Source organism: Zootoca vivipara, chromosome 10 (assembly GCF_963506605.1).
Source record: "Zootoca vivipara chromosome 10, rZooViv1.1, whole genome shotgun sequence".
Classification (NCBI taxonomy): Eukaryota; Metazoa; Chordata; class Lepidosauria; order Squamata; family Lacertidae; genus Zootoca; species Zootoca vivipara.
This window is the reverse complement of record NC_083285.1, coordinates 43530691-43546903: the sequence shown is the minus strand read 5'-3', so window position 1 is coordinate 43546903 and position 16213 is coordinate 43530691. Positions and strand designations below refer to the sequence as shown.

The 16213-nt window shown below is 39.9% G+C and overlaps 1 protein-coding gene across 2 annotated transcripts; it reads right to left on the bottom strand.

Moving 5' to 3' along the window:
• Positions 1-304: 304 nt before the first annotated feature.
• On the bottom strand, positions 305-12255 carry DMC1 (DNA meiotic recombinase 1). 2 transcript variants are annotated; one of them, XM_035128222.2, is made up of 13 exons: positions 12156-12255; positions 11430-11474; positions 10279-10425; positions 8999-9081; positions 7273-7325; positions 6651-6692; positions 5579-5651; positions 5213-5304; positions 3933-4006; positions 3300-3414; positions 2848-2908; positions 994-1110; positions 305-419 (listed from the first exon to the last, which is right to left on the bottom strand). In XM_035128222.2, exons 1-13 carry the CDS (start codon positions 12210-12212, stop codon positions 350-352), a joined length of 1029 nt encoding a protein of 342 aa, XP_034984113.1. In that variant the 5' UTR covers positions 12213-12255; the 3' UTR covers positions 305-349. The 2 variants fall into 2 exon arrangements, with proteins under 2 accessions (XP_034984113.1, XP_034984114.1); XM_035128223.2 differs by lacking the exons at positions 5213-5304; positions 5579-5651.
• Positions 12256-16213: the final 3958 nt, after the last annotated feature.

The window sequence follows — 16213 nt, the reverse complement described above, 5'->3', positions numbered from 1 at the left end:
TGTAAGCCTTAATTCTCATACCCACTGGGTGCCTTTCAGCCTATTGAAATTGCTTTGTATTGACACCCAAGTTGTAGCAAGCCAGTTGCCACCTTGCACAAAATCTGTGTTGGCATGCAAAAAGCTCAGCCATACAGGTCTCAGAGGTTGACCATGACCAATTTACTACCTTCATAGAGCCAACCTGCTCAACAATTCCAAAAGATCACAAGATTCCCAGGGTTAATGTCAACAAGTGTTTAGAAATTAAAACACTCTGCATTTGGAACAAAAGTAACCAGGAATTGACTAACTTTAGACACGATTTAGCTTGTGGGCGTGCCTTCCATTGTTCACCCCCAAGTTCTGCCTATTCTTTGGCATCTCCAATTCCTCCGGCAGTTATTGAAAATGTGGCTTCATTTTCAGGCATTTCTGGGCTGAGAAAACACAGAATTTGAGTCCATTTTTAATAACTCTACATGCAGGCATTGATATGTAGAAGGGGAGGAATCCAGTGCATACATTACTACTTTCATGGGGGTTTGGATAAAATTTGTTTTGACTTTCTCATTGAATTTATTTCTTTTTCTTACATGGTAGAAGTAAAAGCCTTGATCATACATGGTTTTCAAGCACATTTTTTTTCAGATTTACTTGAATTCTGACTCAGATCATCATAACTGAATCAATATAAATACTCAGACTCGGTTACCATCCTCCTTAATATCAAACAGACAGCCATAGGCCTCGGCTAATTAGCAAGAACTGTTAATTACACATTTGGGTCTTTTGAAGGTGCCGAGGAGGAGAGAAGATTAGTTCAGATTAGTAAGGGCAGTTTCCCCTCTTATTTGGAACCTGAATCTTAATTTCTAAATAGAGTGCCTCCTTCATTCACACTTCCTTTTTTTATATACATCCATTCAGAAACAAAGTTAACTCGAAGCCAAATAAACCATAATAGGTCATTGGAACTATAGCATGCACTGTACCACACAACTTCTATATTACCTATCATATATCTTGGCAATACGCAACTCTCCTCTTCCTTTACGCAAACTAATTCTTGTTGTAGAAGCATGAGCGAGGATGTGGCCCCCAATGGGCTTTTTGGGATCAGCCTGAAAGCTAAAACAAACAAACAAAAAAAGAATGATTGGATGAGAGTTATAGGATAATTTAGGGTTGCCATATTTCAAAAAGTAGAAATCCAGACACAAAAGTTGTTGAGATTTGATTTCATTTGATTTTAGGACAGAGTTTTTGAGCTTTTTTCTTTTTCTTTTAGTTTTGCCCTAATAAAAAATGAAGTGTTAAGGAAAATCACTATGTCCAGGAAATTTTGGACGTATGGCAACCCTAGAATAATTGTGACGGGCAACACCCTTCCATACATTGCAGAGAAATGATCACCAACTGCTTCAGATAGGGAATTTTTAAGGGATACATAAAAGGTACATTACTTCTGGTTACAAACACATTAAGATAATTGTAGTAAATAATAGCCATGGATGTTATTTTGTTTGTTTAATTTCTATATTTTATCTTCTACTACAACCTTGAATGTGGTCCTTGAATGCTACCTTGAAATTGTTTAGGGCTTGCCCACAAATGACAGCCCTAAGCAGAGGGGGGGGGAAGGGCTCTGACAAAAAAGCATGAAGCAAATGTAAGTGGCAGGGCTCATCCACACTTACCTTTGCTCCACATTTCTAGGCACAGGTCCAGGCTTTCCAGCTCTGTGTCTTGAGTGCTTTTTCTTTTTCTTTTGCCCCTGTGCTTTCCCCATGAAAACCCACTCTTTATTGTTGAATCGGAGCAAATGGCAATCTGTGGGAAGCTCAAATTGCTGTTTGCTCTGATTCAGTGGTAAAGATCAGGTTTTTCTGGGGGGCAGGTGAGAGAGCTCAGACACGGACTGGGAAAGTGTGGACCTGTGCCTAGAAAGCATAGGGCAAAAGTTAAGTGTCAATAACCCCATAGTGTTCCAAGAAACACAAGGGGCTATGAAGGTGCTGGAGGAGACTCTTGAGAGTCCCATGGACTGCAAGAAGATCAAACCTCTCCATTCTGAAGGAAATCAACCCTGGGTGCTCACTGGAAGGACAGATCGTGAAGCTGAGGCTCCAATACTTTGGCCACCTCATGAGAAGAGAAGAATCCTTGGAAAAGACCCTGATGTTGGGAAAGATTGAGGGCACTAGGAGAAGGGGACGACAGAGAACGAGATGGTTGGACAGTGTTCTCGAAGCTACGAACATGAGTTTGACCAAACTGCGGGAGGCAGTGCAAGACAGGAGTGCCTGGCGTGCTCTGGTCCATGGGGTCACGAAGAGTCGGACACGACTAAATGACTAAACAACAACAACAATGAAGGAAATTACTCCCCATGTTCCTCCACTGTCTGTTAGGCATTGTCAGAACCATCCCTACTCAGCTAATCCTATATACATTTATTTATTTTTAATGCAAAGACACTTAACACCATGTCAGGTTTCCAAGCTGAAAAGTGCTGACACTCAGATGAGAAGCTCCCCAGAACTATTTATATCTGAAAGTGAAACTCTGGTGATCTCCATCCTTCTCCTTATGAACTTCAACTGGCATAATCTGGAAATGTGTATTTTTAAGGGGCCACATTCTGAGACTGATGTTGATGGAGAGGGGCATGAGTTGCACCAATGGCTAACTGGTCCTTCTTTACCCATAACTGCAGTGCACTCTTGGAGAAGTGAGAATATAGAAAAACCTGTTTAATATTCTTCATAGACTATCCCAACTATCCTAGCCCTTTCCCCATACCATCATACTTCCTATTTCTGTGGTTTATGAAAAATCGCAGTAAATTGCTAATAAATTGCTTACGTCATTGTTGCTCCCGGGTCAGCAGTCATCTGGTTAGTTATAAACACAGCCACGTTATATTCTGCAGTGAAAACAAGGTACAAGGGAAGATGATAAATATAAAGAGAAAATTCATTATGTTTCCTGCCAGAATGCTTTTAAGCATTTCTAGTAACAAATGGTGAACTATGCTTATTAAAGTTCCCGTAATATTGAAAAATACTAACTGCGTTTTAAACAACTCGCACATATTTGTTACATTTTATGGTGGAGTGGAGATGTGAAATACATTTCCCACAACCATACCTGACACTTATCTACTACACTATACTTGCTGTTCTGGCAGTATATTATCTGGTGAAAATGCTGGTGCTTAAACGGGGGAAAGATAATAGCCTTGGGCTACACTAACACTTGTTCCCCCCCCCCAGTCATCTAAAAGCATGGTACTCTGCCTGACATGCTTTTCCTACCTTCTGATATTTTTTGAAGCCTTGACAGCATCTGAGCAAGCTTCTGTTGCCTTTCAGCCAGTTCCCCCCGACCACTGAAGTCTACGCGGAATAGCGCCATAATGGAATCAATTACCTGCAAAGAAATAGTAAAGAGGGAGAGGATGTGAAAGGAGAAGAATTTACTTGCAAAATATTCAAGATATATAAATGAACAGCACAATCTTATACACGTCTACTCAGAATTGAGTCTCATTGGGTCCCATGCTGGGTTTTCTGTGGGGTTGTTTTTTTGGAGCTGTTAAGTTGTGTTCTTTTATAGTACGGCAATGGATTTTGAATTATGGGACTTCTATTTTTATTTTTCTGTGTTTTACGTGTTAGCTGCTTTGAGCTACTCTTTTGGGAGGGGGGGCATTAGGTATACATTTTAGTATAAATGTAACATAAGTTGAGTTCAGTGGGGTTTATGTTAGTGGATACAGGGATGTAGCTTATTATTTATAATTCTTTATTTATAAAAATTGTATACCACCCTATACTCATAGATCTCAGGGTGGTTTACAACATAAAATTACAATATAAAAACCACAAAGTACATAATAAAAATAAGGAAAGCAGTGCAGATCACTAACATAATCATATGAGTTATACCAATAGTTTGAAAATGCCTGGCTCCTCGTGGAATTTGGCAGCAACATAATCAAGCAATTCCATCTGATGTTCACCTTGAAGCACCATGGAAGAATGATAAAAACAGGAAAAGCAGTTAGAAACCAATATGAAAGGGGGGGAATAAGTAAGCTTGCTTAGAAAGTAGAAACTTGTGTTTCAGAGGATTTGGCAGAAGCATAGTTTTCCACCAACAAAAATATATTGTATCTTTCATCTCATGTAAAAATATCATAGATAAGGTTCCATCCACAAAACGTTTAAAAATATTATGCTATACTGAAGCACTTGAAGTGGCTTTTGCACATCCAAAAAGAGCTTTTCACACAGTTGTTTGTTGAAGAAGCAGTGGAAATCAACCTCACATTTACAGCTTTAATTGACTTTAAGCAATGCTACTGTGGACTGTCTTCTGCATTTTTTTCTTGAGGTAACTGCTACTTTTTCTGCTTTAGGCAAAGGTAGAGCTTTAGAGCTTGGTAGGTGCTAAGGGAGCACATCATTATACCACTTGTTATACAGTGGTACCTCGCAAGACAAATGCCTTGCGCAACGAAAAACTCGCAAGACGAAAGCGTTTTGCGATCTTTTTGTTGACTCGCAAGACAAATTTTTATGTGGCCATGCTTTGCAAGACAATTTTTTTTTTGTTTTTTTTTTGCTTTGATTTGTTTAAATTGGAAAACCGTAAGACGAAATTTTTGCAATACAAAATGAATCGCGGAACGAATTATTTTCATCTTGCGAGGGATCACTGTAATTGATGTTTGCTCTGAATCAGCAGTAAAGCACAGGTTTTTGCAGGGAGAGCTCCAGAGCAAAAAAAAAAAAAAAAGACTACTTAGACCACAGACCTTAAAGCATGGACTGTGTATGGAAAGCACAGAGGAAAGGTACATGTGGATAAGCCCAATGCAGGTAAGCTTTATACCCCAGACTTAAATTTGTTCTGCTGAAACCTACTTTTACCCAATGTAAATTAGGTAAAATAATCAAATACACTACAGGAATGCATAAGAACCACAACAACAAAAATAGAGAGTTCATATTTTAAAATGGTAATTCATAATATTCCTGATGGCCCTTTGGCATAGCTGCCAAGTTATCCCTTTTTTTCAGGGAAATTCCCTTATGCTGAATAGGCTTCCTCGTGAGAAAAGGGAAAACTTGGCAGCTATGCCCCTTGGTACTGAGCTGAGAATTGTTTAATCTTAAAGTAGGGAGGATTTACATTTCCATGCAATCTTCAGTTGCAATCTTACTTGTATATGCCCGTGCATATAATACATTGTCAAGAACTGCATCATGGTCTGCATTGAAGCGATCAGCAATATCACGAAGACGGTCTGGACGGCTGGGGTGTTTCCTAATTAAGGTATCTAGTTTCTAATCCAGTTTCTGAGATGTGGTAGCTGAATTCCCATAGAAGCAAAATTTCTTCTCAGCAGTTCTTCATGCACTACAGTTAATTAAATGAATGGTATTCTCTATACACCCACCCATAAAACTCAAGTTTCATATAAATGACTCTTCGAATCTTCTTAACACCACAAAACATATTTTTATTGTCACCATTCGGAAAATCTTCCAATTCTGTTAAAGCTGTAATATCTCAAAAGAAAGGATACAAGGTGTTTTCTGTGTCAATGAAAATAATCTTCCCACCAGTATAGCCATCCGTTCCAGGAAGCTGGGCTGTTACTATAAAACACACAATAAGGAGTGAACAAATTTAAGCCCTACTACATGCCATTTTAATACCTGGAATTTTTCATTATTGATAATCACTATCAACATTATAGTAAGGCCAGTGTAAATCCTCAAGACTACTTAGAAGTATCCCAAGTAATTTCTGTTCTTGACAAGCCCCCAATGGCATGATCAAAAGCATACAACGTGGAAGGAAGTTTCAAGTAAGTGAAGGAACTTCCCTTTCCATGGAGCATAGCAGAGTTCACTGGTTAATGACTCAGCCATTAGGGCTGCCATACATCCAGATTTTCCTGGACATTCCTGGTGCTTTGTCCTGGGTCTTGTGTAAAAAAAAAACAACTCAATTTTTGGGGTGTTTTAGCTTTTACTCCTTGAAATATGGCCACCCTATCCTCCATTAGCTGAAGCAGAGAGCCTTTTGAAACTGGGAAGAGGTCAATTTTGTTCTAGCTGTTGAGGAATGAGATTGAGGGTTTTGTTTTCTCTTCATTCCCCCCCCCCCCGCTGTACTAGCTGAGGAACCCAATGATATAATCCTTTGGGGGATCTGCAGACCTTTGAGTCCTACAGGTCCTAAGCCTCCAGCCCTCTACCCCAACTCTGTTGGTACCGGTAGTAGCCTCCTGCCTGCTTGGGCATACCAGAAGCCTCAGCTGTGGCACATTCTTCCCCATCTCAGCAGCACTCCTTTCCTTTGGCTGGGAGGTGAATATACACCATCCTAACCTCCCCCTGGCAACAACATTGGAGGGGTGGTCTTAAGATTGTACCCTAAGTTAAGTTAGATCTGGAAATTATAAAGAACATTAAAATAGTAATTATAACTAGTGGCAGTTTTTTCATTTGTAAAACTAATATACTTTTAGGCCTTCATCCTTAAAATAGATTAATCTTGATGCAGAATGATTTATATTATTATTTTAAAAGCAAATTACAAGTTTTTGTAAACAGAACATACAATTCTCAGGATGAGTGTCATATACATACCACAAAGAGTGTGGGAAAGCTGAGTTTTGCCGGTTCGGAATTCTAATTAAAAATATAAAGAATTAAATTTGCTAGCCATATGAAACAATATAGTCAGTACCTCCCCCCCCCCAACACACACACACACACACACACACACTATTTGGGCTGCTTTTCTGCAGAAAGCAGAATTGAACTCCCCATGCATCAGCTGATATTTAGGCAAGTTTGCCTGAACACTGCACAAAACTGGATTAAGTTTAAGAGATTTAGGGCATAACTTAAACTGATCATGAAAGAAATATGTCTTTTAAATTACCCATTAACCCAGGCATAGGCAAACTCGGCCCTCCAGATGGGACTACAGCTCCCATCATCCATGACCACTGGTCCTGTTAGCTAAGGATGATGGGAGTTGTAGTACCAAAACATCTGGAGGGCGAGTTTCTCTATGCCTTTTACTCATTTATATGGCCCCACCAAAACATTAATGGCAGACATCCCCAGCAAATACATGTACTACAAAAAATAGGTGTATGCCCCCCAAATATTTCTATAAACAAGCCAGAGTATCGTGTCACCCAAACACACATTTGTAATAGCTTAGGGAAGTGAACATGTTCCATGATATACTTTCACTCACCCCCAAAGGCTTCAGTAATTGCCATGCTTTCAATTCCACCACCCAAGAGTTTACTAGAAGTGCAGATAAGGGGAAGAAAACAGGTCACAAAGCCAAGAAAGCAATATGAAATAAACTTTTTGCTCTAAGGAAAGTGTGCCCATGTTGAAAGACCCTGCATGTAATTTTCATAGCATGTTTTGCCAGCATGGGTTGCTATTAGCTGGCTTTGAGCTTACAGGAAATTGCTATTCTTTCAGACCTTGAATATATACTATAGGGTTACTGTTGTGACATCAAATGACAACATTTGTACAGTCATTCAAACAAGATATGGACAAGCCTGTTGGCCATAGATGCATCCCCTTTGCACAAGCTGGCAAATAAGGCAGAAAATCTTCCATTAACTATTGTTTCCCATTTAACCTGAACCAGGAAGCTATAATTCACATATTCGGAACAAGCCACAATATTAAGCTATGTTTTGAAGTTGGCTTAATTAACTTGCTTGTTCTGAAGAAGTAGTAGAAGAGGAGGATATAAATAATTGGTTGATAGAGTTTCTGAAATTTAAATACCGTATTTTGGCCACAATCCAACATGGAGTTTGCCACACTTGTTCATTGAAATAAATGGGCTTAAACCTGCCAAACTGTATTGGACTCTAATCTTTTATATTGATCTTTAGCCAACTTATTTGTACACTATTTTTTTTATTTTAAAAAAAGGAAGTTTGTGCTTTAAATGTGATTTGTACATATTTCCCCCTATCTACTAAATTGCCACCCATTTTGTCTAATAACATAATTGCTAACTGCTCTATCTTTCTTAAAGGATGGGGATTAAGCAACATGGCCTGTCCTGTTACTTGACTTCATTCATCTGGGAAAGAAGACATCACCTGGGGATCTATTGCTCCTCCACCACCACTACCATGCCAAGAATATGGACACCTGTCCAAATCATCTCTTGTGCTGTAGGAAGTACTGCTTACATAAAAAGGCAATGGCCTTTCAAAAGAACAGACAGCTCTTCACAGTGCTGATAGGCAGTTCAATCAGAAGACTCAGAAGGCTTCTGCATACTACTGAGGCAACAGCTCTCCTTAGCCACCACGTGGTACTCTGAATTCTCCAGGGGATGAAAAGCTGCCTTGCGTTTCCTGCCTTCCTGGTTAGGTTTTGACAACTGCTCCAGATTTACAGAATGTGCAATCCTCCTGATGTTGCTGGAATACAACACCAACTTTCCTGCTAATTATCCAAGCTAGCTAGAGCTGATGGGAATTGTGGTCCAACAACAACTAGAGGGACACAGGTTTCCCATCCCTAGCCTACCCTTATTGGACTCAATTTGACTCAATTTGGACTTATTTTGACTCAATTACTTGACTGGACTTCCTTTGCCTTGACCCTGCTCTTGGGATTGCATCCTCTGTCCTATAAGGAGTGTCAGGACATCAACTTGGACTTTCCTGGGACCTTAAGTTGGGAGAAGACAGGATAAAGGCCCTGGCATCATTAGGCTTCAATCCTATATACACACTTGCCTGGGAGTAAGGTCCATTGAATTTAACAGGGCTTGTTTCAGAGCAGCCATGCATAGTGTGACACTGTTAGCTGTTAAATTGGGTCTGGATATAGAACTTGTTAACAAAAAAACAAACAACAAAACAAGCAGCAACAATAAAAGCTTATTGAAATACTGAGTTACAGTAAATAAAAAGCAGTGTTGGCTGTTTACTAACTCAAATTCTTGACTTCCAGTGGTGATATGGAACACCATCCTACGTTTCTCACTGTACTCAAAAGCTGTCAAAAATCCTGGTTCCTGTAAGAAGCACAAAGCGGTTGAAGCCTTAATCAGCATAAACAATGATCAAGGATGATGGGAGCTCTTGTCCAACAACATCTAGACTGCCACACATTCCCCAACCCTGGTCTACACTAACTGGCAGCTGCAATCCTAGATTTCAGATGGGATGTCTCCCAGCCTTATCAGGACATACTGAAGATTGAACCTGGAACCTTTGGCATGCTAAGCATGTGCTGTAGCCACAACCCTTCCCTACTTAATAGAGAAGAGTCCTCTACTTGCAGGGCTGTCTGGTCCATCAATAATAATAATAATAATAATATGTGTCAGTCAGCTGACTGTAAGGTTGTGCTCAGTGGAATGAAGAGAGAAGCAATTTTTCATGATTCCCTCCCTTCCCCAAACTTCCAAACCTACCCCAGAGTGTTAGGAGAACCCCCTAGAGCAGATTTAAGAGGGCACAGAAGGCTGCAGTGGGAAGGGGGAATAGCTGGAAATTGCTTTCCATCCAGTCCTGCTGATAGAAGTCAATCAACTGATCAACACCCTTGGATACATACAACACATTCTTTCTAAATTTGCACATATGAAGTAGCATATGCAGGCACGTGCCATATTTTGTCCTTTTTGTGATGCATTTCCTCTGTTTCTGTGATAGTTGATGACGTCTGATTAGAAGGCAATTTCCAACTATTGAACTAGTGAATTAATTACGTTTACTGCATGTTTTGACAATGATCTCTTAACACATGTGTAGCAGCTACACATTTATTTCACGGTGTGTTTACCATGAGTACAAATTGCAGAAAGCCATGGTTCTCTTGCTGCATGCTTTCAAAGTTAATGTGGTGAAACAAATGCATTGAACTGCCTTGCAATGGCTCATGATAGAAAAACACAGCTTCCATAATATGTGAAATCGACCTCTACGATAAGTGCTTTGGACAAGAATGTGCTTAGCTAGGAATATACTAACAGTTACTCCAAGATAGATAAATAGGTAGGTAGGTAGGTAGGTAGGTAGGTAGGTAGGTACTGGATTGCCAACCACCCATGGGTGAAGTTATGATGGCTTGCCAGGCACATTAACTGGTACAAATATTTAATATGAGGGTTTTAATAAAGCAGTAATGGATTTCACAAAATGATTATATTCTATCTTATGCTACCAGTGGGAAATGACCCAAGGATGGAGTGCTAGAGTTTGCTTACTATAAGTTTGTTGGCTGCCTCTTTTATCTTCTCCACTTTGGCCTCTGAGAGTCCCTTAACACTGCATAGTGCCCGCCTAGTTGTCATCTGAATTCCTTTGATGGTACAAATTCCCACTGTTTTCAGCTTTTTGATATCAGCCACATTCTGTGAAGGACATAAAAATGATTAGAACTCTTGATGTTCATGAGATGTTACATATATCAGGGAGGTTAATAAACCAAAATTTTGTTCCTCACTAAAATTAGGAGGGCTTATAAAGGGTTTTTGGTGCAGGTTTTCTAATTACATTTATTTTTATCTCATTTTAACCAATAAATGCAAGTGTATTTTGATTTCTACTCTGTGGTATGTTTTTTAGTCAGGTCCTTTTCAGAAAGGCTGGATCAACATTATGAAAATAAATTAACAGAATGAATGTGGCACCTATATATTGCTTGGATCTCATTGTTTTCCTAAGCAGCTGGAAATCCAAGGCAAAATTGCACAAGAATGATGTATAACACAAATGGGGAACCTATAACCCTCCAAATGTTGCTGGATTACAGCTGCTGTCACCCCTATCAATTGGCCATGCTGGCAGCAATGGAGAGTCTCAGGTTCCGCCCATCCCTGATTTCTAAGAATATTAAGCTGTACAATTTCTATATAAATTTCTGGTGATGTCCAGATAGGAGTACTTATACCTTGTCGTTCTCTAAGCATTCATTGTATTTTTTCTGAATGTAGTGGGCATTTAATAATTTCTCTGTGAAGGTAATAAAAGCAGTTCCAGTCCAGTAGATTATCAATGACACAAGCAATGGAACAGCTGAATATCTTTCTTGGTACAGGCTGCATTCATGTTAATTATTACCTCTAGGATGGCCAGGTTAAAAAAAGAGACAGAGTTCTTGCAGCTTTGTAAGTTGTGTAGAAGAAAGAATTTTAGCCGACACAATGGTCTTTTTCACCTGACCACCATAGCTTATCTCAGTTTAACAGTAGTGCACACATAGTCCAAGTAATCTTGACTACTATAAAAGACTGAAAATTCTACGTTTTCTTGTTTGAAATTAAGGATGTGACGCCTGCTTCATAATAGCAGTCAGAGCTCAAATAGAGAACAGAAAGGCAGATAAGGATACAGATGCATTTTTAAGTGTGCTTACAATTCCATGCTTCTGTAGCAGGTCGATGTCCTGGAAAAAGGACTCCTAAAGGGATGCAAAAACAACAGCAACTACCAGGATCTTTGTTATTTTGATATTTATGCACACATCTCTCACTTTGGTCAACCAACTAACTTTATGTTATCCCAGAGCAGGGATTACTTTTAGAGAGTTTTCTCCATGCTCAAGGGTTTGCAGTACCAGGACCACCTTTTTTGGTTAAAAAGTATGGCACTTACTGTAACAACTTTATGGTGAGTGCCCGCACCTATTTTTCTAGAAAGAAAGCACTGGGGTTTCTTAATAGTGGCAATTAATTAATTGTAATGAATGAATTTGATTTTTTTTACCCAACCTTCACCATACGGTCCCAGGCAATATAAAAACACAACATTAAAAATCAGTTAAAACAATTTACAATCAAAAGAATAGGGTGGGTCCTAAAACATGCATCTCGGGTGCTAAAGGCCAGGATAAAGAGAGGTACATTTCAGCTTATGCTGAAAGCTATACTATAAAGGTGCCAGATGCGCCTCTGTGGGCAGCTTAGGGGCTGCCCTTGTAGAATGCCCCCTTTCAAGTTGCCACCCTGCAAAATTTTATGAGTATGCACATCTTCTAAGTCTAGTAAAAATGAACCATTTTGTTTACTAAAAAATGAATGTTTTATTCCATTTTGTGTAATTTTCTTGAGAAATCCAGACAAAACAAACTTTGCATCTATACCTCATCATCCTGGAATCCTGGTTCTTCCTGGACAACTTGATCCTCAATGGACTTCATTGTAATATAAGATATAGCAAGATTTCAATCAGTGCTGCAGGAAGCAATGGATAGTGTAAAAGCATATGAAGTAATAAGATATGCAACTATTTTATGGATCTGGAGTGTGCACTTTATATAAGATGGCAGCCTTTGTCACTTATATACCTAGCATCACCAAGAAGGGACTAAGTGTTCTGAATAGTTTTATCATAGATTTAAAAGAGAGTTGTTTGATTCCAACATGCTTGAATACTTCCATCACACTGATGTAGCAATGGCTAATTTATTCAGCCTGGGTTGTGAGACTCTCATCCGTTATGGAGCACTGGAGCATTTGATATAATAATAATAATAGAATAATAGACTAGAATAAATCTTTATTGTCATTGTCCCCTAGCAGGGACAACGAAATTTCTCGGCTGCTATTATATTAAATGAAAGCTATGGTGTAAAAGAGTTCCCACATAAAAATCTCCAAATTTACCATATAAAAGAAAATACAGATTTTGAAAGCTTTTTGTATTTATTTTGCGTTGTGATGATTTTGAAAATGTTCATGTGAGCCTCCTGCAAAGAGCTCCCTACATGAAAATGAGGTGATCAAGTCACCATACTTAGACGTCAACACCTCAATAATATGGATTGGTCTTCAGTCTATGTTCTTTTCTCATGCTTAAACTGTGGAATGCTCGCAGCTTGAAGAAAACAATGGCATCTGCCATCCAATCACTCAGTTTCAATTCAACAATATGCTATTGAAGTGACAAGTGATTTAACAGTGAAAAAGCGAAAAACCACTAATTTGTAATTATCATGTTTCAAAATAACTTTAGGAAAAGGTAAAAATATTTTACTGAGGTAACATAACCACCCGCTCCTCAGTAATGACAGATGGGAAACATCCAGTTAAAAAGATGAAGGGCATGTTGTACCGTAACTCCTGTCTTTTTATATCTTGCCTACTTATTGAAGATCACATCATACTTGCACATTGTTTTCTCATTGTTCCCAGCTTTCTTGACCATGATACCGGTTCAATTTTTTTTTTTAAAAAAAAATCATACAACTGTGTCCATTTTCATTTTTGGACAGTGGAGCTACATATCAGGAAGAAGTGAGGCTATAAGAATGTTCTCTACCTCAGGTTCCAGTGACACAAAGTGAAAATGGAAGAAGCCAGGAGACGACTCAGGTGACTGTTTTACTAATGGTGAGGTTTTTTTTTTAGGTATGTGAGCTGAGAGGACTCGCCATGACTCACCAGTGTATCACTGAACCCATTTCAGTGCCATAGGGTTCTCATCACATTACTAGAAGAAATCACCTGATGTTGAAAGAAACAGCAATGTGAATCCACCCATACTAGTAACTTTCTGAGGTAAAATCTAGTGGCACTCTTCTAATATATCCAGTGCAAGGTCATGACCTTCTTTCTCATGTGTTTTCAGTATTTTTTTTATTGTTTCTGACCCTCCAGCACTTTGACAGAAAGGTAGTAAATATATACTAAAACTAGTAGAATGTGCCAGAAAAAGGAGGGCAGTTTAAGCATCCAAGTGGCAGAGAAAGCTCAGAATAATGTATGGTGGGAAAGAGCATCCCCCCCCCTGTGTTTCTAACATGTTACCATGACATTTACCGGTACTTATTCCTGGATGCCCTGAAAAGCAAACTAAAACCCTGAGACTTTGGGTCACATTTGGGATCAGATGTTACAAAAGAGAGATGATGTAGTACTTAAGATTGAAAATGTTCAAATGCGAGTATCAATTTTTATGTTCAGCCTTTCTTACCTCCCCCTCACCTCTCCTGCCCAATAAATCAGACCTTCCCCCAACCTCTGTGGTAACATACGGTATGACTGAGGCTGACTTGGTTTAAACAAGCAAGTCTGCTTCTGCTACACACTCTGGGATTCACACTCCAGCTTTGAAAGAAAAAAGGTGTAAATAAAAGGTGCTAGACAGAGCTGCCAGATCTGAGGAGAAAAATGAAGCCAAAATGGCTTCCAGATATACTTTGGGTAGCTGGGGAATGTATATTTAAAAAAAAACAACCACCACCACCACCACCACCCCCCTCGCCCAAGATGACAAATGCTTCAATCCTATCCACATTTACACCAGAAGAAGAATATAGATGTTGCATCTATAGGGGTTGCTAGATCTCCTGAGGGAACCTTGGAGCAAAGTTGCAGGCATTTTGACAGATCAAGGGCACAGCCTGGTGGTGCTTAGAAGGGCCATGCAGTGTCAATGGAACTAAAGACCTAGGCACCATCCTGTCTCTCACAGTGACTAAACCTGATGCTTTTGGGAAGTTCGGCATATACCCATGGTGACTTGTAGCCACTGAGAACATATCCTCCATGTCACCTACTAGGGCAATGGGCAGATGGGTTTGGAGCCACAGTCTGAAGGATGTGGTGCTAGCAGTAAAATGGCTCCCAAGAGAAAACAGCCTGTCCCCTTGGCCTCAGTTTTTAATTTTCTCCAGAGAACCTGAGGAGGCAGGCAAACCTGTGAAAACTACTAGATATCCTGTCCAACTATACCACGCACCCCCAAACTTTGGCCCTCCAGATGTTTTGGCCTACAGCTCCCATGACCCCTAGCTAACAGGACCAGTGGTCGGCGAAGATGGGAACTGTAGTCCAAAACATCTGGAGGGCCAAAGTTTGGGGATGCCTGAACTATACTGCGCCTCCTTCCCACTATGGATCAAGTCCCCAGGCTACCCCTCAGTCTCACCCAAGAACAGGCCTATGCCTGGTTTAAACTGTGGGTTTAAACCAGGCATAGGCAAACTCGGCTCTCCAGATGTTTTGGGACTACAACTCCCATCATCCCTAGCTAACATGACCAGTGGTCAGGGATGATGGGAGTTGTAGTCCCAAAACATCTGGAGGGCTGAGTTTTGCTTATTCCTAGTTTAAATCATGTTCAGTGCAGCAGTCAGCCACAGTCCAAAGGGTGTGGGGGGGAGATATCTGGGGGGAAATGGCCTGTAATGTTGAGATCCTGACTCGTTCACAGCCCAGCAATGAGAAGGGAAATTAAAGAGTGAGGGAGCTGGGTGGAGGAGAGAGCAATGAGGAAGGCCAACAGAGATTAGCAGGGTGTTTTTTTTAATTGCAATCTTTAACTGTACATGGGTTAGGAGAAGCAAACAAAGCAAACACATTCTCAGGAAACAAAGCAAATCTATGTAAGAACGTATCAAGAGACAAATGTATGAATGCACCAGTTGGTTGTGCTATTGGACCATGCTTTGGGAACATGTTCACACTTGCAGGCTTGTCTGGCTATACCAGAGTAATAAGAATTTGGCCTCTACCATCTCAAGGAGGATCAGGCCCATGAATTCTTTTGAATTTGGTATGAATTTGGTACATGGCAAGTCTGGGGAGAGAGAGAGAGAGAGAGAGAGAGAGAAATCCTGCTACATTTCCTTTAAAATTCTTAAAATTCCTAGAAAGGGAAAAGGGAGCATAGAAAGGATTAGGCCACTTAAAATCATAGAAACATAGAAACTGAAAGCATTTTATTTACTTTCAACATTTATATGCTACCTTTTGGGAACAGGGCAGCAAACACTAACTTAAAACAGTAACTAAAATACGATCAAAACAAAGCACACATCAAAACTACCAGTAAAATACACCATCAGCGCAAACAACTTCAGCATCATACTTTTAAAAGCCTGCAAATAGAGAGTGTTGGCCAGTAGCCAGAAAATTAGCAGTAATTGGGCCAGGCTAACTGGTTGAGCAATGTGGTCCACTATCTAGACACCACTACAGAAAAGGGCCCATTCATTGTACTGTATCCCTGTCACACCTCAGACTGCAAGGGGATATGGAGCAGCAGCTTCATAGGTGATGTCAAAGGATGAACAGATTCATAGTACTTCTTATGGGACATGTACGAGACGTTTAACGTGTTTGCTCACCTATGGGAGCCATATATGGCCACTGTCACCATTCACACTCCCACTGGAAACTTTATTATGGGACAGCA